The sequence below is a fragment of the Athene cunicularia genome (genome assembly GCF_003259725.1).
Source record: "Athene cunicularia isolate RWA chromosome 1 unlocalized genomic scaffold, athCun1 chr1_part1, whole genome shotgun sequence".
In the NCBI taxonomy this organism is placed as follows: Eukaryota; Metazoa; Chordata; class Aves; order Strigiformes; family Strigidae; genus Athene; species Athene cunicularia.
The window spans coordinates 55,983,481-56,008,619 of NW_020799091.1; the positions used below are offsets into that span (position 1 = coordinate 55,983,481).

The 25,139-nt window shown below is 36.3% G+C and overlaps 1 protein-coding gene across 3 annotated transcripts in view; it reads right to left on the reverse strand.

Moving 5' to 3' along the window:
* Positions 1–24,410, reverse strand: part of STK24 (serine/threonine kinase 24) — a 45,983-nt gene extending 21,573 nt beyond the window's left edge. The window contains exons 1-3 of one of the 3 annotated variants that reach the window (XM_026853979.1): positions 24,365–24,393; positions 12,438–12,575; positions 2,096–2,152 (exon numbers count right to left, since the gene is read on the reverse strand). In XM_026853979.1, coding sequence (XP_026709780.1) covers positions 2,096–2,131 — 36 coding nt within the window. In that variant the 5' untranslated portion in view covers positions 2,132–2,152; positions 12,438–12,575; positions 24,365–24,393. Of the gene's footprint in view, positions 1–2,095; positions 2,153–12,437; positions 12,576–24,182 lie in introns of all 3 variants that reach the window. The other 2 variants (XM_026853972.1, XM_026853987.1) reach the window with 2 other exon arrangements.
* Positions 24,411–25,139: the final 729 nt, after the last annotated feature.

The window sequence follows — 25,139 nt, forward strand, 5'->3', positions numbered from 1 at the left end:
TGGATAGGGAGGGATGACTCACCCATTACAGTCATAGGCAAAATACAGACTCATTAGGGGAAGAAAAAAAGAACATCACTAATTCAGACACTAACAAGGACAACATTTAACAGACACAGTAGGACCATGAAAAGCATTACCACATCCAAAAACACCTTTCCCCCACCCTGCCGTTCTTCCTGGGCTCAGTTTTGTTTCCAATCTCTTTACCTCCTTCCCCTTAGTGGTGCAGGGGGCAGGGAATGGGGTTATGGTCAGTCTGCCACTCCTTCCTCCTCAGGGAGGAAGACTCCTCGCATTCTCCCCTGCTCCAGCATGGGGTCTCTCTCATGGGAGCCATCCTCCACGAACTGTCTCCAACATGAGTCCTTCCCACGGGCTCCAGCCATTCCCCTGCTGCTCCCATGTGGGTCACCCCCACATGCTGCAGTCCTCCCAGTGCTGAACTACAGCAGTGGGGATTTCTTCTTTCCACAGAGTCCCAACCTCCTTCGGGCACAGCTACCTGCTCCAGTGTGGAGTCCTCCACGGGCTGCAAGTAGGCATCTGCTCCACCGTGGACCTCCATGGTGTCAGGGGGCAGCCTGCCCTGTCTCACCATACAGCAAGGAGGTCTCTGATCTGGTGCACCTCCTCCTCCCCTTCCTCCTCCTTTCTTCCATGGACCTCGGTGTTGGCATAAGTGCCCTCCTCCTCACAACTCCAACTCTTCCTCCCAGGTTCCCCTTCTTAAATACATTACTGTAGAGGTGCAGCCATTGTTACCAATTGGCTTGGCCTTAGCCAGAGGTGGGTACAACTTGGAGCCAGGGGAGCTTCTAGAAGCTTCTCACAGGGGGCCACTGCTGTAGCCCCCCTCCCCCACTACCAAAAACCTCCGTCACACACAGAAGCCCAGCACACAAACTTAGGGAATAAACACTGTCATCATACAAGTAAAATGTGTATGACTTAAAAAAAAAGACAAGAAAATACGATAACATCTGTTTTCTTTCTGCTTTACACTTTTTTTGAAGCACAAAGTAACTAATAATTTACAAAAACAAGCCCAGTTTCTAATAGTTTTTTTCCTGACAGAAGAGCAATTACAACAATAAACTTTTTCAGCATATCTTTACGGGGAACGTTATCAATTGCTGCACAACCACAGAACTCCTGGAGTGGAAACTAAAGGAACAACTGAAGGAATCCCGCACTTGCTACCCCTCCTGTCTTCTGGATGTCACCAGCAGAATCCCTCTACACTAACCTTTTTCCTTCCACTCTTTCCTTGAGCAGCTGAGATCAGCAAGCTATGCTACAGACATTCCACCTCAATCAGTATGACAATTTCCACATACTTAAAACATCCATTTTCTTATCTATAATAGTAGTTTCTGAATCCACAATAAATAAAAGATGGTTTGTGATTTTGTTGGGGTTTTTTTAATAGCTAAAGTGAATGGACAGCATCCAGTCATCGAAAACATAATCTGCACTGAACCTTTTGAATCATGATTTAAAATTAGGTACTTCATCTGCGGGGCAGAATCTGGCACTTGCACTTGTTAAGTTCCATACAGTTGGCGACTGCCCAGCTCTCTTGTCTATCCAGGTGTTTCTGTAAGGCCTGTCTAACCTTGAGGGAGCCCACAGGTCCTCCTATTTCTTTGAAATATATTCTTTAACACCAACCTAAATTGTGCTTCTGTCTATCTAGACTTCAACAAGACTTCAAACAGGGAAATTTTTTTTGGGGGGGGGGGAAGGGGAGATATATTAAAATGTATACAATTAGCAGGACTTGTGGTGGCAGAATTAAGAGACAGAAAAAAATATTTTCAGCCACTAGTGCTCTCCAGCTGACTGAAGATTAGCATTCCAAGATGTTTATATCCTGCTTCCAATATTATGTTGCTTAGTTCCCTTCCATTTATACAAATAATCAGTCTTGCCTCATGGAAAATAACATTTTCCTGATGTTGACAAATACTTTTTCTCCTTTACTGGAGGCAAACATTGTCATAGCCAAATGACGTTATAGTTTCCAGAATTATAAGATAGGAAAATAATTATGAGGGGTAAAAATAAGAAAAATCACACATAATCTACTTACTAGATCAAGGGCAGAGCCTCCACCCAGATATTCCATTATTATCCATAATTTTGTATCCTGCAAAACAAAAGCAACAACAACAACAGAAAAGAAGTTTAATGAAATAATCAGTTCTTAAGTTAATGGGACTTGTTCCATTCTTTTTGAGGAAGAAAATCTACAGTTTTGAAATTCCACTACCATTTAGCTGTTCTTCCAAAATATATTTGGATTATTCTCTAAGATCTATTATTTTTTTAGTCCATCTGATAAGGAATTAATTTAGTCTTTCACAAGCTACTTACATAATTGCCTATGTTCAAGAAAGCTTAATTCTGGTTCTCTAAATTAACAAAAGGAAAGCTACTTCACATTTGCCAATGGGTAAGAGCACAGACATTAGAAGTTCATTACTTCCAAATAATGTCACACTCATGTTCATTTCATGGTACCTCTTTTTTGTACTGATAGTAATACTACTAGAATATAAACAGTATCCACAGAAGAAGAAACTTCTCTTCAATCCCTACCAAAGAGTCAGGTAGCAGAAGGAAACCTCTTGCCTTTATGCAGGCTAGAACTGGACAAATATTCTGAGCCTGAGTTCATCAGCATATTAACTCCCAAAAGCCACTCAGTTCTTAGCACACACCTTAGTATATTTTGCAAAAGTATCTTCTGAGACAAGAAAGAGACAGACAGGGGCCACAATGAAAATGGAGGAGAAAATAAGTTACATTTTAAAACTCTGATTATAGACATTCAGAATACCAAATAATAATTACATTACATACAATATAATTCATTTCCTTAGAAAAAAATGTCCTGATTCTGTTGATTATCTTTATTCATACAGAGACTCCAAAATATTTTCTTTAATAAGCCTGACTCCTGTCTAGGTTGAATTTAATTTGTCTTCCTCACATCTCTGCGTTGTTTCATTTTCTTGAACAGCCATCTGTCTCTGACCTAAGGAAGAATACAGGTAAATTTTCTCCACTAATGCTTATGCATCTAATATATGGTACAGAATTTTGGACAATTGTGTTCAAGAAAGATGAAGCTAATGAGTAGTAAAGATTATTTAAGATAACTGTAGCAATTTGCTAGCTTTAGCTAGTAAAATAAAAGCTAACAACAACAACAACAACAAAAATCAAGCTATAATATTCTCAAGAGAAACCTTGATACGTATTATAGGAATGTTAAACACAAGATACACAATACAATATGTTAAGTCTGGACCAAATAATTTCTTTCCACTGTCTGCAGCATCTTATTCCTAAATACACTAAAAGAAGCAGTTAGTCCACCTTTTCCTTTGCAGTACCAGCCTTGAAGTATGTTTTAAATCAGGCCATAAATATACCAGATAAATATTCAAATGGAGTTGATGCATGGAACATATGGTGGGATTTGTTTTAGTTTTTATAGTTATCAAGTTATATTATGGTTTGTTATTTTTAACTCTATGTACCAAACATTCACAGGACTTCTAGCATAAAAATGTAGGAGCAGATAAATAACAACAATATTCATTTACTTTATCCTGCAAAATAAAACTGAATATAAAAATAACAGCCCAAAGCCAGAGCAGGTAAGATTCTGAATCCTTATCTATAAAGATGGATTAAAATTTTCAGAAAAGTGATAAATGTATTGCAGAACATAACTTTTGCTAAATCCCCTAAAGGATTAGAAAATTCTGGCCCTTAGTACTCACTTAAGCCTTTTAGCCATTATTATAGCTGTGGTTCCATCTGCATCTGTCCCCTCTCTGGTCTCAGAATGCACATTCAGTAAGTAAATGCACACAACCCTTCTCACCTAAGTCCAGTTTCACAAATTGTACTATTTTTAGTTAAGACTCTGGATTAGAGTTCCTTCATCATCCACTATTTTTAACACACAGATCCAACTAACTTTAGACACATTTCTTCACAAGTCAACCAATATTATTTGATAAACACAGTCTTGGGGGGAGTGGTGGGGGGTGTTAAATTCTTTTTTTTTAATATTTTAAGAGACAGAACACATTTTTTAGGGAGAAAAAGTAATTTTAAAATATAATCCATCTAATACAGCATTTTGATAATGTTTACTTTCTGCAGGCACCACAGATACTCCAAGAAATACTGCTTATCCTGAGAAAGTCCCTTGTAGTACTGAAATACTTATTTTGCTGCTAAGACTTTCTCAGAATTTGCCTGTCTCTTCAAGGCTCCAGGTCTCTAACAGTTTGAGAACACAAATGCTTCTGAGACATATCTTATGTAAATCATTTAATCTTCATAAATCTTCCTAAACTTGATCAAAATTTTATATACATATTTTGCTTCAGCCTGATAATGCCTTTTAAAGATGCATGAAATTTCCTGAATATTAAACTTTTCTGTCCCTGTAAAAAATTTTAATAGTAATTTAAACACAAACACATCAACTATATCACTATTTTTTATTTCAGTTGAAATGTCTGGGTGTGAAAGAACAAGGTAGGGTAAACAAACCCCATGATCCTCTCAAAAACAGAAAAAACAAAACAAACAATACCAAAAAGCAAAACACAAAACCATCAAGAAGTCAGTAAGAGATGCATCTTCTCTTTTCTGTCATCTCAATTACCTCACGGATTTAAAGAGCTAACAACTTGAAATTAGATACGCTTTCCCAAAAGATAAAGTCTCCACAAACACAGCTACTAAATTCTCCAGCTGAAAATTAGAAACTAGAGATAGCAGAAAATAACTGAAAAAATATTTAGATAATATAATTTTAATTTTAGTTACAAAATCATGCAACACAATTACACAAATATTATACAATTCATATTCTTTTAAAATCATCATATATCCTTTTCAATTCTTTTCCTGATTTGCTCAGTCTTTGCTCCTGAAACATGGATCCAGTAAACTCAGTAATAACCACCTTCTAAAACAAGTGGAGTATGGAAATGCAGTTGGAGAACACACACAGAACTGTATCTATATCTCAGTGTGAAGCTAAGCAATAGCAATCTGTTACAATTATGGCATCTTTATACCTGCAGCCCTAGATTCAAAGTGATTTTTAATTCCCTATGGTTTCCTCTCTCCCTTGCCAGAGAAATATTACTCAACTTCATGGATATTTTAGTTTGGGTTTTTTTTTTCCATCATTCATATTAAGTATCTAAACAGATCTAACTACTACTGTAGTGAATCTTACTATCACCTTTCATTTTTTTCTGGAATTTTTTTTTCTTTCTATTTAAAATCTGCATACATTGCTTAACAAAAAAATGCAAAGAAATGCTCTTGGTGAGACAGTTTTCATGAATTACTTAATACACAAGGCAAGTAAAGCACTACTATCAATTGACTTTGGCATCACCAGAGCAACATGCCTCCTTCTTTCCCTCCCTTGCAGAGTATCTCTGGCATGCTTCACATTCCCTAACACCTGTCACATTCCTTTTTAAAGCTGCCCAAATTCTTTTTTTTGCTTATACTTCTCACATGCTTCTGTATATAATCCCCACTTTTCCTCTCAGACACCAAAAGCACTAAAATTTATTCCATAGTCTAGATTAGTAATTACATATTACACATAATCACTTTTATTTTCAAGAAGATACTATGCTTATATATTGAGACTAGAAACATCCACTGCTCCACTTTAAGATCTGAAATAAGACCAGTTTTCTTCTTTTAAGCATCAGTCACAACACAGCATTGAATTTTCTTCCAAATACATTGAAGCAATGGTGAGTCAGCAATCCAAATTTAGGATTATTATTTCTCTATAAACATAGATGAACACATTAATGAAGGCACAAGAAACACTTCCTTTTTCACAGTATGAACAAGAGGGTTTCCTCTGATGCCATAAGAAAGGAACAGCTCTGGAATCTAAAAGAAGCTCAGTTACAGAAAGGCAGAGTTTCTGTAAATCCTTTCCAAACTAGTTTGCTCTTCTTAAGGTCTGACTTCTGATTTTAACTCTGTAACCACGCAAAAACCTTACAATAGCAGCTTTGCCTCTAATGAAGTATTCTCCATTGTCACTGTCATACCGTGAAAGCATTTGTAAAATAAGTGTAGTCACAGCAGGTAAGTAACTTCTCCTAATAAGTAAGAATCAAGGACTACACACTGAAAAAAAGGCCATCCACCAAATAACTACTCTCAAGTCTCAGAAGTACACTTCAACTGAAACCAAAGGAGTATAGAAGACAAAGAAATAAGTAATCAAGATTAAAATTCCTGTATATAAGTCCTTATGAAGTTAACAGAACTTCTAAATAAACATGGAGAGACCTATCTTTAGAGATCCCTTTTTTTTTTTTTTTTACAGGAACATACTCAGAGATGACCTTAACCGATCAAGTCACAGTATGTATTGATGAAAAAATGTTTCTAAATCACCTTTCTCGAGGAAGGAGAGGTTGCAGAGGGAAACATAACACAGAGCCACAAAAGAGGACTAGAAGGACTCACAAGTAAGAGCATCAAGCGACCTGTACAGTAATTTAGAATTTAAGTCTTAAAAGAGTCAACTAATGTAATTTGAAAACATTAGAATAGTGAGCAAGTTTGTTTCTAAGTGAAATAAAACCCTCCCCCCATTGTGAGAAAGATCATTTCCCACCTTAAATTTATGGTACACTATTGGCAGCAGAATAGAGGGTATTTATAAGCATGTATAAAAACCCATTTAGTTCTAGAGACAAATCTCCAAATTCCACTTAGAATCCATATTTACAAGCACTTTTAACTTATGTCAACAATCACAAACTAGAAATCACATACTTGATTGCAATAATGCAAAATATTAGCTAACCAAAATACGAACTAACTTAAGTTGATCTATGTACTAAAAGTTTTACCATCACTGGCTTATTAGAAAAAACCTACAGTACTGAAAAACAGAAACACAATTTCTTGGACAGAACCTCAACTAACCTGAAAAGAACAAACTAGTTCCAAAAGTGATAGGCATTGCACAGTGTGACATGTGACGCTGTTCAATAAACATTTCAGCTTAACTGGTATATATGCCAAAGTAATGTAGGCCAGAAAATGAGACATATTTCAAATACTGGTATAAATTTACTAACTCTTCAGCATAAACAAAACCAAAAAAACCCCAAACATTAAAAGAACCTTGAGATACAAAATGTATGCAACAGGATAACCTCTCTAAGTTGCATTCCTGCTGCAGTTTGTTACTACTCCTCGTGGAGATTTGTCCTCTGTTAACTTCTTACATAAAAACACCCACAGAAGTTTGACAGCTGTAGGAACCAGAAGCTTCTCAAATAGCTGCACACTGATTCTCAGATGCCTGACTTCAAAAACATGATGCAGAGATCATGGAACTTGTCTTCTATTATCTACTTTAAGCAACCTTGCCCACTGATTCCCTGTTTTGGAAGGAAAGAAGGATTTTTTTTTTTTAGGATTTCTTCATAGTAGTGCTTATAACTATGCCTCTAAAGCCCATGCTGCTCGACAAAGCCACCAGGTGGCAGAATCACATAATGCCAAAGATGCTCTCTCAAACCCCACCCCGAACAAAGAAGGTCCGGCCCCAATGAAGCTGCACAACCCACTGAAGACAAGCACAAAACCACCTGTTTAAAAGGAATCTGAAAACATTTATCACTGACACCCGTCATAAAAAGAGGAAGAAATTATTAACCAAAGAGAAAAACACCTTAAGGAATATAATCGCTCATATATCTTAATTCTTCAAAATACTTTCCTTGCAATCATCAAGTTCAGCTTCAGGCACCATTTTATTCATTCACCATCTCCTTTCAACACCAAGTCACAACAGTAGTCACTGTCTTAGTATACAGAATGAAGAATAGGCACACCCTGGCAATTGAGTTCTCATTATTTATCAACTCACATGAACATCTGTGAGCTTATAGACAGAGATAAGCTTATAGACAGAGATAAGACTGATGAGAAAAAATGAAGTTTTGTACAATGCCATAAATGATCCATTGAGGCATTGACAAGAAATGGAATTTATGTATTTGTGGTTCCTGCTTCTCTTAGACAAGCTCAAACCCTTCCACAACACCACTAAATGTTGCCAACTGTCTCAAATTTGAAAATCAGTATCAAGACCTCCAAAATATTTTAAATGCCCTTTCCCTGGAGTTTATCCTTTCATAAATAAAGAATAAATATACAAGACAATTATTATTTTACACTTTAGAGAGAAGGCACCTATTAATTGATATCTTGCCATTAGATCCTTGAAACTCATCTGGATTTGCAAACTTTCCAGCTGTTAGTTAACTGTTCCATTTCTAGACCCACAGATTAGTATTACAACAGGGTGTACCACTTGCCAGGAGTGAGTTCTTAACACAGTACAAGGTGTTATTCAGCAAATACATGGTTTTAGCAAGGAAAGATTCAGCTCTACCTCACAGCCCCAATTCTTGTAATTTCTTGACTAGTTATAAATATGACCTATATATATTATTGGTTCAATTTAAATCTAATCAGAACTAGATCCAGTGCTGCCACATGTTAACACTGAAAAATGAATAGCATACCACTATCTCCTTTCATTCCATTCTTTCCAGTACACAGTTCTTGGACAGAGGAGGTAAGCAATGCACCCTTAAACTTCAAACAGCCTATCCAGATGCCAGATGGATTGCTCTATGTCATATTATAACTCTTTTGATACACAAAAGGGATATGACAAAGGATAGAATTACTGATGGCAAAAGAAAGGTATTTATACTTCAGTTTCTCCAAAATTTGAACACCATGGCTACCCAATTCCATTAGCGTAAGTAGTAAACAATCAAGCCCTTTCCATTGCAAATGGACAAACATTCTACCACTCCATATCTAGGGTCCTACAACCGTTTAACAGCTATCAAGAAAGGCTATAATGTTTTTACATGCTTTTGAAACTGTCTTCACAGACAACAAATTCAGAAAAAGAAAAATCTTTTCATGTCAATTCACACCACCATTCTAAGACAGTATAGTTTGTTCTTAAAGGCAACCTCAGTAAGTACTACTGGTTTTCTTCTCTATCTGATTAAGAAAAAATTCTCCAGCCTCATTACAAGGAATAAAGAATGCCACCATCATTCCAATACTTCCCAGGAAGCAGCATATTGAGTTCCACCATGCAGCTAATCCTTCACTTGACCTTTCCCTTGACAATCTATTCATCTGCTAATGTTCTTCCATCAATTTCCACCTATTACTACAACACAAGCTTGTATAGATTGGTGTATCATTTTATAAAGAGGAAAGCTATTTGATTATGACATTACAGATTTCATTAAATAAAAACAAACTGTAATATTTCCTTCAGACACTTGTTTCAGAGCACCTGAAAGTCAGATGGCATGGAAAGACAACTGTTGACTTTGAAGAACATGAGAAGCTATTTTATGAGAGAATAAAGCTAAAGACACTGAGTTTGCCTTAGCCACCAAAGATATCCTCTGGATATAATCCTCTATTTCCCCCTTTTCCTTCTCCCATCCTGTCACAACTAACAGTCCATGTTTTAGAGCAGAGTCTTCAAGTATTGTCCAGTGTTCTAGGAAAGGTGAAATATAACTGAAACACCAACAGCTGCAGTGAACTGGCCATCTTTAGCCTTGGAAATTAATACCCCCGCTTAGGCATTCTGAAGTATAAGAGGAGCAAAAGCAGATGTTATGAAATACAGATTAAGATAATCTATTCACCAAGAAAGTATGAGCAAAAATCTAGACATGCTGAAGTAGATCATCTGGTATACTACTAAAGAGAAGAGTTAAAATTTATTTTGCTTCTTGAGTGATTGAATTTTACTATCAATTTGAAAGGCTCTGAAGAGAAAGAATGGGACTGTTCAGTTTGAGGAGCAGAAGGCTAAGGGGACACCTCATCACTCCCTACAACTATCTGAAAGGACATTGTAGAGAGGTTGGTGCTGGTCTCTTCTCACAGGTAATTAGCAATAGAACAAGAGGGAATGGCTTTAAACTGCAACATGAGAGGTTTAGACTGGACATTAGGAAAAAAATTTTCACAGAAACAGTGGTCAGACAGAGGAATAGGCTGCCCAGGGAGGTGGTGGAGTCACCAACCCTGGATGCATTTAAGGGTAATTTAGATGAGATGCTGGTGGATACAGTATAAGGGAGAACTTTGTAGAGTAGGGCTGATGGTTGAACTCAACGATCCCAAGGGTCTTTTAGAAAGAACTCTAGCAATTCTCAGCTCTGTTTCTACTGTTTCTTGCTGAATTCCTAGAGAAGTAGGCATAATAGCAAATTTATTCTAAAAACCCAACAAAACAAAACCAAATAGAAATACCACTGACAATAAAAGGCTGCTCAAATGAAGGAAATAAGAGATGCCTTTGTTTCCTTCACATCTGCTCACAAGGCAAGGCAGCCCACTATCAAAAATAAACTATAATAATAAATAATAAAAATAAACTGTATTTGTAATGTAGCTTGTCTTACAGGAACAGAACAAACTTGGTAAGGTTTACACAAGCTGCAGCGTGCTACTGCTCGTTTTGGCGCATTCAGTAATAGCATGTAGAGATAAAAAAGAAGTATTAGAATAATTCTCAGAAAAAGATTTGAAGTTTTCTGGAAGTTTCCTTTTTTAAATTTGAGTATTTGTTTTGTCTTTTTGCACACCAGAAAAAGATGTATAGAAATAACACATCATGGAAAGACTATACATTAAAAGAAAAATCCAAATCCCTACAGCTGAACGACACACAACATATGAAGCATAGATTACAAAAGAAAAATTTCCAATTAAACTAAGGAAGCTGACTACTGTAAAAGAAATACCAGCATTTGGGGAAAAAACAAAACAAAACAAAACAAACCCATAAAAACCAACAATCAAACATTTGAACAAAGTCAAGCAAAACCCAATCTAATTTAATCTATCAACATAGTCAGGACCTATAAACATTTTAAGTCCAGAGGATCTGCAAGTTGTTCATAATATCCATAGGTAATTCTCTTCCAAAGCTACATAAGTGTAGAATTAGGTGGGATATTATTTTATAGGGCAATCCATTTCTTTACTGCCTCAACAACTTTAAGTTACAATCTGGAGAACCTTTGTATTTATTATGGTAGAGCCCAGTAAGAAAGCTAGCTAGATGGCAGTTATTGGAAGTACTCTACATAGTCAGAAAGCTCTTACTTAAGTTTAAAGAAGTCAAAATAATATGCTGTCATCATAAATGGATAAAACAAGGTAAAAACTTTACAAGACTCAGTAACAGATATAGCTTAAATAGTTTGACAACTATGCTCTCCAAATCCACACCTTTAGGGGGAAAAAAAAAATAAAATCATCTGTTCAGCAAACACATAACTCTTATTTACTAATGGTCTACTACAGGCCCAAATATTCACATTAAAACCGAACAAACTAAAAAAAACCCCAAACCATCAAAAAAACAAGAAAGTTCTTCCTTTTGATTCTAGTCATATTCTTAGTGGGTTTCATATGTTCACTGGAAAAAGAACAAGAAAATCAAGATCTATAGTTAAGTATTTGTAGAAGTGACCTGAAGGCAGGTGGGGAAGGAAATCACCCCTGAAAAATCTACTTTTATAAAAAAATAAAAACAAATAAAAAGCTAATGTGGGATTTTTGTGAACTTCTGATGTCAAGGTAAACTTCTACTTATTTTAAATTGCTCTTTCTACTAATTATTCCTTGGGCATTTGGAAGACAAACAGCTATGCTGCATCTAGGTGGAATCTCTAACAAGAAAAAAATAATCCTAAGGACATACTTCCCTCCAAGAGAATGAAATGCAATAATTTGTTGCTGCAGAACTTTTCTGGGATAATGATCACTAGAAATGTAAACACACAAAGAATTGAGTGGAAATCATCTGCATATTAAAGAATCATTCTGAAATCCATTTAAAAAAAAAAAAAGCCTTTTAAAACTGTGTGGAGGAAGCAGTGTTTGAGGGTTTTTGCCCGGACTAACCTCAAGGATCATGAATTGAGAAAAGCTCAAGTTTGAACCCCATCCAAAACATGAAAAACAAAATAAGGTAAGGAGGGGAGTATATGTCTGAGTACAAACCCAAGAAGTATAAAATATCTTTTTCCCTTACGCTAGGGCCACATTCACAAGCAAATGGACAAGGACTGCTGACAGCAGTGGACATCTCCATGAATCTTAAGGGGGCTGCAACCTGCTGATGAGGCCTCACAGAGTTCTCAAAAAATTTTCACGAAGGAGTCATGAACAGAAACCTTGAGGATATGGTAATGCTGTACTAAAGAATATTACCATGCTGGGGTGCAGAACTGATGAGAAGTATTTTGTCTGGGGAGCATTTCTGAGGCGCTTACCTCCTTTGAAGTCTCTTGGCGTCAGGATGAATGCTAGCTGTCCTCGGGCTGCCATCCCTTTGAGGGGAGGGAGATACAGATGAGCCCAAAGGTTCTCTTCTAAACACAAGTCCTTACTGCAAGCTGGCCAAAAGGTCCCTGCAATCAAAGAAATCATTGTGGTTTTGCATGTGGCGCATTTATGTCCTTTAATCAAGGTTTGTCAGCCATCTAACGTGTTCAACCACAAAGGAAAAAAAAAAATGCATCTGCTGGGTAGCCAATGCAGAACAGAGACCAAGGAAAGAGAAGAATTGTTCATTGGACACTACAAACTCCATGAAAAACACAGGCAACAAGATTTTTCAGACTAAGCTTAACCACCTCAGCATACAGTACTTTATGCATGTATACATGTATTAAAAAAGCTATTTGCCTTTGGAATCATTTTCCAACACTCTGAAACTCCTGCCTTCACATCTCAAGAAGAAATATCACATTTTCATTTCTAGACATACATAATAGTCAATGTATTCTACAATCTAATGCAGCAATCCCTCTTCAACAATTACCTCTTGCAATTACCACAGCAGTATACAATTAATCCTTAAACGCATTCTTTTTTGCCATAAGCTAGTTGTAACAGAGTTTGCAGAGCCACTTGGTAGGAAAAAACAATGGAAGTTCTGTCACAGTACTGATAAAAGATTCCTTCTGCAGAACATTTAGCAGACTTTTGTGTTTGCATGCCAACATGCTAGAGCCACGAGCTCCATGTTTTCCTTAGTGTGAGTCAGCTCTAACAGTGTCCATATTCACAGCCTCTTGGCACATTTCCTGGGCACATGCCCTTCCACCACAGAAATGAATCCTTATAACCCAGCTGTCACAAGCCTAGGCATGTCATATTAAGCACATGATTTCCCAAAGCTCCAAACTAATGGGTAATCTTTGTTTATAACTCTTCTACCAAATTATACCATTATAGTAGAAGCAAGCAGACACGTATTTCTTGTATCGGCTGCAAAACCAGTTCCTAGCTAGTAAACACAAGAAACGTATACAACTGAAGAACTGTACACACTTCACTTCCTAAAGGACTGGGTACTCACTTCTTTAGGACACTAAGAGCACATGACTCTATACTCCTTCTCGTCCCACCTGCCTGTAGCCATTTTCCCTCTTCATGCTTCAAAAAACAGCAGTGGGAAGAGTGAAAAATACTGTCTCTTGCAACCATTATCCTTTTAAGATTTTTCTATTACCTCACGGGGCTGACAATTGCCATTATCCCCTTCCCTGTCCACCAGGGAAATAATTACTTCATAATCATGCCTATTCAGTGGTTACCTTATAAGGAAAAAGACTTAACCACAATCTGTGGTAGATCTTTTCCCAGGAAGTCCATTTAAAGAGGCAATGAAGATTAATGAGTGACTTACATGGTTCTATGACAATGCCAGCATTTTGCCTATTCACCCCTTACAGATAGTCACAGAGAAGGCAAGAAACAAAAAAATGTAACTCATAATCAAAGCTCCATATGTAACTGAATTTTACTGATACATCAAATGGTTATTAATAAACTGTACAAAGTCCCAAAATGGGAAATTGGAAGCGAAAGTAAATCAGCATTAGTTTACGGAATCCATTCGTCTAGATAAATTGCATTACAACAAAAGCAGAACTAAGAAATGAACCTTGCATCCAATGAATACTGAGACTTGTATATTTTTCCAACAAAATGTCACCCTACTTGCACATATGTATCTGAAACCTATTTCACTGTGGAAGTTCACATCAATAACACTCAGGTGTTTCATGAATTACTGCCCCCTCTATACCAAAAACAAACTTTCAACAGAAAATATGAGGCACAAGAACCCCTTCAACTCCACTGTCCAAAAAAACTAACTGCTCTAATGCAGATGTCTATTCCTATTTATCCATTACATCCAATTAAATTAAAAATGAAAAGTACAGCTCAAATTTATTTCTCCTTTGCACAAATACCAGTCCACCCATCAGTTTAACCCTTTTTTAACCACTTGCATACAGCTTCCAAGATCTTTTGCATCCCCACTCTGCAGGCTGTACACCTTTACTCCTCTTTTCCTTTCAGCTTTTCCATTCACATTGCTATTAAACTCCTTGCTTCCTTTACCAAATATTCATAGGCAAATCCTTCTTCAGAACTCTTACTAAGGAAGTTGTATGTATCAGTCCTAGAATCACCCTGGTTCTTAAGACTTCTGTCAAGCTCATTGCTCCAATCCCTGGAAATCACATAATTTTTCTGCAAGTCCCTTATTATTTTCCACTTTTTCCTCTTTACAACTCTCCTGACCTCTAGTTACTTCTAAAAGTAACTTCTCCTCACACCCATCACCTCCATAGTTCCTTCCTCCCCTATGTTTTTGTTTCCTTCTTACAAATTGCTGTTTCAAGGAACTGTTGAAGAAAGTAGAGAGGGGGAAAAGCCTCAGTACCTCCAAATGAGCAGTTTTATCCCAACTGTTATGCAACAGCTTATAAATTTAGTAGTATAATGAATAAAAATAGATGGAAAGAACTGTAAGAATTTAGTTGAAAACACTGGCTCCTGAATACTCAAACTGCCATGGTTTAGATCTAATACAGTCCATAAAACTATTCACTGAGGAACCCTTCTGAAGTTCAGTATTTTTGAGTCTAACCAACTTTTTTCAAATAACAATTGCTGAACGTTCTATTTTAATATGCTTATTAATATGCCCTGTAACATACCATAATATTCTCTTATATGTGTAAAGAATGTGATTTTTCTGCTTTTATACAACTACCTCCATACAGACCATATGAAGACCTAGAATAATTCACTTGACCGAAAGAACTGTATAAATGCTGAAGTATGTTGAAGAAAGTTAACTGAGCAAAACAAACTATCCACATTAAAGACATGACACAAACATAGTAACTATGTAAGAGCACAAGATTATGACAGAGGTACGTAAAGAAAGAAGTTTTCAATTGAAATGGCAAATGGTTTAGAAGTTAATGAGAATGTTGGATCAATAAACTGGCAGCTATCTGATAGTGCCTTCAGTCACATTCTACCTGTGCAAGATGGAGAACCAGCCCACCTAAACCTGGATGCAAATACATAAACACACACATGCTTTTTTCAGCATTATTGTTGACTGATTGACGAAGTTTCAGAAACAGTGATGTGCTAGTGTGCTCCCATAAAACTTTAGACCAATCTGAAACATCAGTTTACAATCCCCCCAATCATTTAAAAAAAAAAAAAAAAAAAAGGCACTTAGTCACCTGCCTACTCAGTATGCTGAACCACTTCACTGAAAGTTTAAATAGGCCCTGCTGCTAGGGTAAGGAAGCAGCCAGTCGCAAGGCAGATTTGGACTTCCCCTTTCAGCAGCGGCGGAAAAAAGCCCACACCCAGATGCCGTACTAACAATCCCTTTTCAGATACCTCACAGGCCCACAACAACAAGTGGAGCAGTTAACACACAAGATACAGAAGGACATCTGACACAAACAGTATTACATACTGTTATAAAGCAAAGTTATACCACCCTGATCTGTATGGCCAAGATAAATACAAGGGTTCATGCTACAGCTAATTTACAAAAAAAACATGGTACTTACCTCTTCCCCTACCTCCCAATTTTGGGACCACCTGACTCCACCACTTTTTTTTTTTTTTTTTTTTTTTTTTACCTGACCTAGTAATTTTGAAGCCACAGGTCTGAACTGACTAATCTGTAAGGGTCTGGGGTTTGCTCTTTTCAAGACCCAGGTTATTTTTGGAAGGGGCAGGAGAAGGCACTGGGCAAACTTGTTTTCCAGATGAATCAAATAATTATGTTAGTCAACAGATCCAATACAAGTAAAATGGCAGGAATATGAAACCAGGATGGGGAACAAGATACTGTTGCTGCCTATTTCAGCTGCAGCTACCTGTTAGCTCTTCCCAAAAGCAGGTACCAAGATGTGAAATTATGCACAGAGTATTTCACACCATACAGAAGCCAGCAAGCAGAGCAGTACAGAGGCAGCTTTTAAGGCTATCACAACAAGCACAACAAATATATTACTTCCAATAAATTATATTTTACATTGAGTTTTCTAAATTTTTATTTAAAACAAGATCAGAATAATATGAAATGGTTAAGTGCCTAAACATTCCGTAATATAAAATATAGTTATTATGAATTCTCAGGGGTTGAAATATACTAGGGATGCTTCCCAATCTTGATACACTCATACAGTAAGAATTATTTAGTTATAAAAGTGTAACAGTGCAGAACTGATTGATAAACAGGAAAATTCTTTAAGTAACCATTGTTTACTAGGTAGGTTTTCCCACAGATTGAGAAAAATAGGACAATATGATGCAGATTGCAGAAAGTGACAATCATCCCTTGGACCAGTGAAAGGAAAACAATGGAATAAAAAGTTTCTAAATTCACATTCAGAACAGTATCTTTGGCTGAAGACCATGCAAACAAGGAACTCCTTTCTAGTAAAGAGTACAGCAAATGGCTACAGGGAAAGACAGAAGTAGTAAAGACTAGGGGCAACAAAGCTTCAGAGTTGCAAGACAACCATTACTGAAACAGGAAGGGACCAAACTATTTTAAATCTGAAACCAGGGCCTCACAGCAAAACCATTTGTGCTACAGATAGACAAAGTTCATGGGTTCTTTCACACTCTTTTACCTTTGTCTTATTTATGGCCATTAGGGGTTGTATCAGTGGAAGCTTTCAACTTGTTCTTTAAATCAGTAGACTGACTAAATCTGAAAGCCTAGCAGAACCAGGACAGAAACTCTCTTGCTACCTCTTTCAGGGCTGTGCAGCCAGACAGTTTCACAGTTACTATAGACAAATGAAGGTAATGCCTGTTCAACTCCTCCAGAGGCTTGTGCTGCCTAGTGAGAACAGAGCAGGTTACCAGGGGTTAGGGACTGCCTCACAAGAACCTGGGCCTCATTTTGTTCCTAACATTGCCATAATAAGAGAGAATTTGCAGTCACAGCCCCATTCTCATTTCAGGTGCAGGAATTCCTACAGTGTAAGGCAATTCCATCTGGTTTTAGCTGAGAGAACAGAGAAGGCATGCCATCGCCTCAGCCCCTCACAAAACGCAGTAATGACAACATGGCTGTAATTGTAGCAGGCAAAAAGAGATAGTTACAGCTTTTTTTCCATTTAAATGTGTCTAAAACCCATCCAGAGTTCAGTGACTGTGGTTTGCAAAAGTCAAGTCTGAAAGCACACCAAGTGCTGCTACAGGGCTGAACACACAACACAAATGATGGAACATCGAGAAATTACTGTCATGTTTCACTTCTCTCTGTGCTGAGGCAGCAGCCCTTGTTGCAGCAGATTCTACAGTCCTAACATTAAGCAGGAATCTCCGCTCTGCTCTCCCATCCTGACAATCATATTACCTGCCACAGGCTGCCTGCTATATCAAATGACAACAGAATGCACCAAGTCGATTAACTTCTGGCTGACCCACAGCATACATTTAAGGTCACATAGTTCAGTATGCTCATAAATGTTAAAATAAACCAGTTAAATCTGTAAAGTAAAAGGACATAGACTTAAAACTTATCAAAGTCGCATAAACACCCACATTCAAAGTTACATTACGTATAATGTTGTGGCAAGAATATTCAACATACCCACATTAATGTCCTTGATTTTCCAAGAATGCAAGCTTAGGCTTCTTTAAATTCAGCAAACACCAATTTAATAAATAACTGCAAGTGACATAAAATCCACCTCATACAAACTTTCTCGATATCTAAGCTATCTTTCCTTTAAAAAAGTGTGTGTGATTACCAGATGAAATCTGCTTAGTCTCACCACTCAGCTATTACATCTTGTCCTATTTTGGTGTAACAGATTAGAAAACACTGAACTATCAGTACTTAAACACGGAAAAGCTTTCATATATAGACAGAGACACTTCCAAACCTTCTGCTGGTTAAATAAAAATCAAGCCTGAACTTCAGTCTTTCTCTCAAATACAGGCTTTCCAAACCTCAAACTGTTCCTGAAGCACTTTACTGAATGAATTACAGTTTTCCAGCCACACTGTGAACTGTCCATATTATTCCAAGAACGATCTCACCGATGCCATGTACACCAAAGACCTAGTCAATAGAAGATTTGTTTTGGCTCAGCTACAGCATTACTTACCAACCTTATGTTCATCTGATTACCTAAAATAAACTATACATTACTTTGAGATTCACTGCTTTTCAAAAATAAATCTTTATTTCTAGACTTCATTTGCCTGAACTTGTTGTTCTACAGAGCTCAGTTAATCAAACTTCATAGAAGTGGCATGAGTTTTTTCACAATGGTATGTGTCATTTGTTTGATTTAACCAGAAGCTATTTCTGGTTTCCTGCAGTCTGTATAAAGCTTGACCTACAGCATTAGGTATATCACATCCTAGACATGAAATAAAAACCCATACAGGCATAAAGACTAAAACGAAAATTATCAGCAGCTATACTTTATGAACCTTACCAGGAGCAGCTCTTCTTACAAGCTTTTATTATTTTTTTCTTTTAAGAGAACCCTTAAAATACTTTTACAGAATAAGAAGTTGTCTGGATAAAAGATGGGGGGAAATAAAAAAGAAGTGTGATTCTCATCAGGTTTTTAACCCAAGTTTAAACAGTTCTCAAAAGCTACAAAGTACCTCAAAAGTATCTCAAAGTTACAAAGCATGATAGAAAAATATATCTGAAGGATGAAGAAACATGAGCTTAGAGACAGTAATATTTTTTTTTAAATACATACTACAAGACTGCAATACCAGTTCAGTATCACTAGTGCCTAGTTAAACTGGAAGCTGAAACTACTCAGCAATCATTTGCTTTACAATTATATTCATATGTATAGAAATCTAAGGGAATTTGAAGACCTTTTTAATGTGTACATGCATATACATGTTAATCTCAGCTTTTAGAGTGACATACTTAAACATACATGCAAAAAAAAGCCAAGAACTATTCTTCAACCACTTAAAGAAAAATTAATTTCCTCATATATTTCTAAATGATGATCCAAGATCAAAGAAATATATGGAGGTTATGTAGTTTTAATAAAGTAGTGATTAAAGTTATTAACAAAACTGAAAAAAGTTATCAGAGAGACATCTGAATCTTGGAAATAAAACAGATTCCAAACACTTGGCCTAAAAAGGGCAAGAGAAACAACTGTAGAACCAAATCTAACTAAGCTTTTGAAAAACTAGTATTTCAGAGTAATATGCAAAAAGCAGAGGTGACAGGATCTTGGACGAAAAACTTTTAGAATAAATAGCATAGCAATACTTTTGGAAGAGTTACAGTATGACAAAACTCACAAGAGACAGCAAACAACTTCAGACAATTTTATAAGAAAAGTTTAAAAAGTAAATATATCTGACAAGAAACACAAAGAATCTCTATTCCATTACAAAGGAGGTAGTGGATAGTGTTACCTAAATTCTAAATAAGTAAACGGACCCAGAGAAGTTTCAAGAATGAACTTTATAAGGATCTACAAAGAACTATAATTCTTCTATCCATGGAGCATTTAATCATATCAGAGACAGAACAGATGAACCTTTCACTTCGAAGACGGCAAGGATAGATATGGTTCCCAGAGCAGAGATAACAAAGTCACTACCTAGAAGCCTATCAAATATTCCTTCGTTAAGGAATACTGATATAGGTTTTTAACACACCATGGCAGATAAGGAACAGCAATCCCTCTAGATATATGCACCCATATAAACCATTTCACTGTGATATGCTTTAAGAACAACATTCTAGTTACTTACTATCTCCTGCAGCAGACAAAAGCCCTTCTTCCCAACAGAATGGGAACATGAAAACATCATATTTTAAAACGTGGCTTTAGAAAGGAGTATTTGCATTTCTGTTTTATATAAAAACCTTTGGGTTTCTTACAAAAAGATCTTCCACAAATTAATTTATATTCAGAATGAGAACCTAAACTGGTACCCACTTCATTACGTATTGCTCTTTTCGAATGAACTGTGACCACAGCAATTACACAAAAACTTGCAAGAACAGACATAGATAACAAAGTCTAGAGGGAATGGAAGACTTGCTCTATGCAACCGATAAGCTGCTTTTTAAGACTCACTGTGTTAAAGCAATAATACCTCACACAAACAGATATGGTTTAGTCTCTGCATATGGAAAAAAAAAATGCTATAAAGCAAACACTTCTGAAAAGATGAAGTTGAGATATAAAAAAACTGTAGAGTTAGAAAATTCAACAAGACATCTGGGTATATCACCCTACTCTAAAATGCAGGTTAAAATTAATGGGTTTTTAAAAAAGTAAATTTCAAGGACAAAGTAACTGTCATTAACTCAACTCATTAAATGATAATACTCATTTTAAGTTGTACTTCCATGTATATCATACAGTAGACACCAAGAGCTTGATAAGCTATTCTCACAAACATCATCTGAAGACAGCAAGAGGCCACAGGCAAGTACAGCAGTATTATATAAGCCATCTAAAATTTCAAGCAACAGGTTCCATAACACACTGGCATGTATAATCATGTAACTTAATTGAAGCGGGTGTGGAATAACAGAGAATGAAGAACAATACAAGGATTTCTTAAAGGCAGATGACTCAGATGTTAAAAAAAAAAACAACCAACAAACAAAACACAACAAAAGCAACACCAAAACATTCTAGCTACCTAGAGAATCTTCAAAATACAAAAGTATTAATGGCAATGCCCGTTAACCACCTTTGCTGAAAATACAGAATGTCTCAAATATTCTTACAGAATGTCAGAGCAAGTATTCTGCAATTACACAATTACATAAACCTGTTCTAGAAAGGGACTTGCTATATTAATCATCAGATCTGCAGTGTCCCAAATAGGACAGAAATTTTTCTTTTTCAGAATCTTGAAACTTGTTATAAACAAATACCGAAAGTTCTCATAAAAGATACTTACTCCTAGTTAACAACTGACATGGGAGTGCTTAAGAAAAAAGTTATTACATAATAAAAGACATCTCTTCAGCTCACAAAAGGATATGCAAGAAATATAGGGAAATAGAGACTGATCTAGAGCCAGAAGGAAAAAAATGAGATTGAAATTATTGGATTGCTATTTGTCTACCAAAAATCATTTATAGAAAATCAATTTAAAGAGTTCTCTATAAACAGTACCTCTTCCTATCCAAGGTCCACCAGGCACATGGTCGGTACACATCACACTGCACAGGCTTTAGAGAATAATCGCTGCAGTTGACCGGCAATATAACCTATGATTCTACCATTTTCCCCCTTGCTTATTTCAAAGAAGTTCATTCTGTGAGGAAAACATTAATATATTTCTTGCAATTACTGCTAAAATGTCCAATCATGGAAGAAATAATGTCTCCTAACCACTCAAGACAGAAAATTAATGTGTTGAACCTTCATGGTGATGGATTATCACATTGTCAGAAATAGAGTTAAAAGACAGTCAGACCCTTAGAACTACATATGGCAGTCCTGGCTTGCAAATACAACAAAGATCTGCAGCAAATAAACCTAGATTCTTAGCCAAGACTATAAACCAAATTCCTTCAAACAATAACATGGTTCTTAAGTGTGTCTGTGTGTGTGTGTGTATATATATATATATATATATGAATGACACATTATTACTATCCAATAACACCTGACTCTTTGCTTTCAAAGCTAATAGAACTGCAAGATGTTCCCTTTGCAAAGATTCTGTGACTTCAGCATCACCTAATAACCACCACATATCAATTTTTAACAGCATAAAGAAATTAGGTTTTTGTCTTGAAGACCAAAAGTTCTGTGGTACCAAGCGTCTTGCAAAACAACATGCATTCACAAAGAACTGAAGTAATGAATGAACATGAGTAGCTGTACATTCTACTAGCTGTAGAAAGAGCTGTAGTTTCTTCCAAGAGTAACAAAGTAATGCACAGGCATTGTTAGTGGCTATCTTAGAAAACTGGCACAAGTTGGAAAAGTAACAGGCTACTCCACTTGACAGAAGTGATGCAGAAGATACAAGTATTTTCAGAGGATCCTCCTCATAACAGTAAGCACAAATATCACTAATGACACTTCCATCCAGTCAAACCCATTCAGCCTAATGAGCCCTACAATTTCCTCTTCTCCTTCAATTAGGAAAAGCAACAGTTGCCATATTACTTTCACAAAATGGTGACATTCACTCAAGTTCAAATTTGGTCACTGGATTCTCTTTTTCAGTCACATTGCTACTATATCTTTTTAAAACTATTTAGTGGCATTCCCATCAATCTTCTATTTTTCTTGTATTCTATTCACTTAGCCTGTAAGATCTTACTGTTCCTCCTCTAAAATGAACAGATCTGAAGCAGAGACAGTGCAGGTAAAAAAATACCACTTTTGCTTTTTTGTCATACTTAACTACCAGACTGAGAAATTTCAAAAGTAGCAACAAAAGCCATGATGAAAAATTTATCCAATTTACTGTGCTCGATTACATGTCTCCTGATGCTTCTGACATCTAAACTATAACTCCACTGGTGACAGGTTATCACATCTGAAACCTTTCACAAAGCCTTCACTGATATGCTGGCCAAGCAAACTGGTTCAGAGCACAAAGAAGAAAGGAAAAACTGTCCCTGTCTGTAATGCATCTCCTGTATTCAGAAAAAAGGTCTTTTTTTTTTTTAGAAACTGGCAATCTCAGAAATCCAGAGATAAAATGGGGTTCTCCCTTCAGAACTTTTACGTCTTTGCTGATAAATAGAATGCTTCTGCAAAAGCAGACTGAAAATTAGTTTTAAAGTATTTTCTGACTACTTGTAACTTCAAACCCTGTCAATAGAACAATCTCTTATCTAGACTGCCATGTCACTGTCATAAAAGAGAGTGCTATCCAGATGGGAACAAAGTCTCACCAGAGAAATGAAGTACTACCAAAAGCTTCCAGATATTTTCACTATCTTCCAGAGGTAATAAATCACTATATCCATCCAACTAAAAAACAAAACAAACAAACAAAAAATCCCCAAAAAACACCCCACCAAACCCCTCTATCTGGTACACTTAAAATGGAACCTTGAAATTATTTAAGATGGCAGGGGCAGGAATGGAAACAGATTCAGAAGGCAGTTAATGGAAACCCCTTCCATTAGCTTCACTTACACAGAACGTGCTGTTTGCTAATATGCAAATAAATTAACTTTTAGATTTTAATTTTGAAATCACTCAGATCAAAGCTAGGTTCAGTCTCCTTTGAAAAGCAACCTAAATTCTGCCACTGATCAAACCTTAACATATACTTTCAAGCTTCACAAAACAGATGATACTACACTGTTTTTAATGTTTTGACAATTCAAATGCAGACTTAGGCTATATTTTCTGAATTTAAACAACAGTTAGAGTTACATTCTCCTAATATTAAGAGAATACAAACATATTACTTAGAGGGTAACAAACTAATGCTATTTAAATTAATCTCTTTTTGTACAGAAATAGCAACAGATGTGCATTCTCTTCTATCAAGTTTGTCATATACTTCACAAAATATAGTAACTCATTCTTTCTTAGAAATGATAGGATGAAAATGTATTTTTCTTCAACTGAGGTCTGACTGAAACCTTGTCAATGAAAACAGGCACAACTGGATAACTTGGAAAAGGATTACTTATAAAATCCAATCATCCTCATCTGTGAGCATCTTACCTTTAAATAGGATCCGTAATATTTAGTTACATATGGACTGTCACACTGACTCAGCACTGTGATTTCTTGTTGGATGTCTTCTATTTCATCTTCTGCTTCTTCTAGGTCAATAATTTTTATAGCAACCACTTTCTGAGTCCGATTGTCAATTCCTTTAAAAACTTCACCAAAAGAGCCCTTACCAATTTTTTCCAGTTTTGTAAACAGTTCTTCCGGATCTGCCTTCAGAGTCTGTTAAAAATAAAAGAAATGTTACTCAGTATTTGTAACATTAAAACGTGATATTTTTAAAGGCAAACACTTTGAATTCTACACGCTCTTATTTATCCATCTATTCTTTTACTATCTTCATAATTAACGCGTTCTTCCTACATCCCTTAGATGCACACACTACAACATTTACGTTTCCCTGTATTATAAATTTAACAACATCCTTGTGACAAGGTTTTATCCTATCTGGCATCAGAAAATGCTGCCACCTCAATTTCTTTTTGTCTGTCAATAAACTGCACCCAGGCACCAAGAATGAAAGATTCTTACAAAGATTTGGTTTATATTAAAACCAAAATAGATCAAATACCACTAGCAATAAAAGCAAACGTTTTGTCTACCCTTTTCTCTGAAACTGGTTCCTTCCCAGAAACCAGGGTCGTACTTTCTTGAATTTTTTACATATCTCATCCTTTTAAAGATGTTGTTCTCATTCTTCAGTGCACAGACTGTTTCCTTTCGCTTGATGTGGCATACAATCCTCTTCAATTTTCTCCTACTAAAGATCACCTTCATAAACCACCATGCTTCCTCCTTACCACTAATCCTAAAGTTTTCTGGAATAGGATTTATTTTTCTTTTTCTTCTACTCTCAGTTGGGTAAAATCATTCACTCCCCAAAAAAATATCCCTTTCCCAGCTATCCTGATTTGAACAGTCACATGAAAACTATGAGTGCTCACTTAA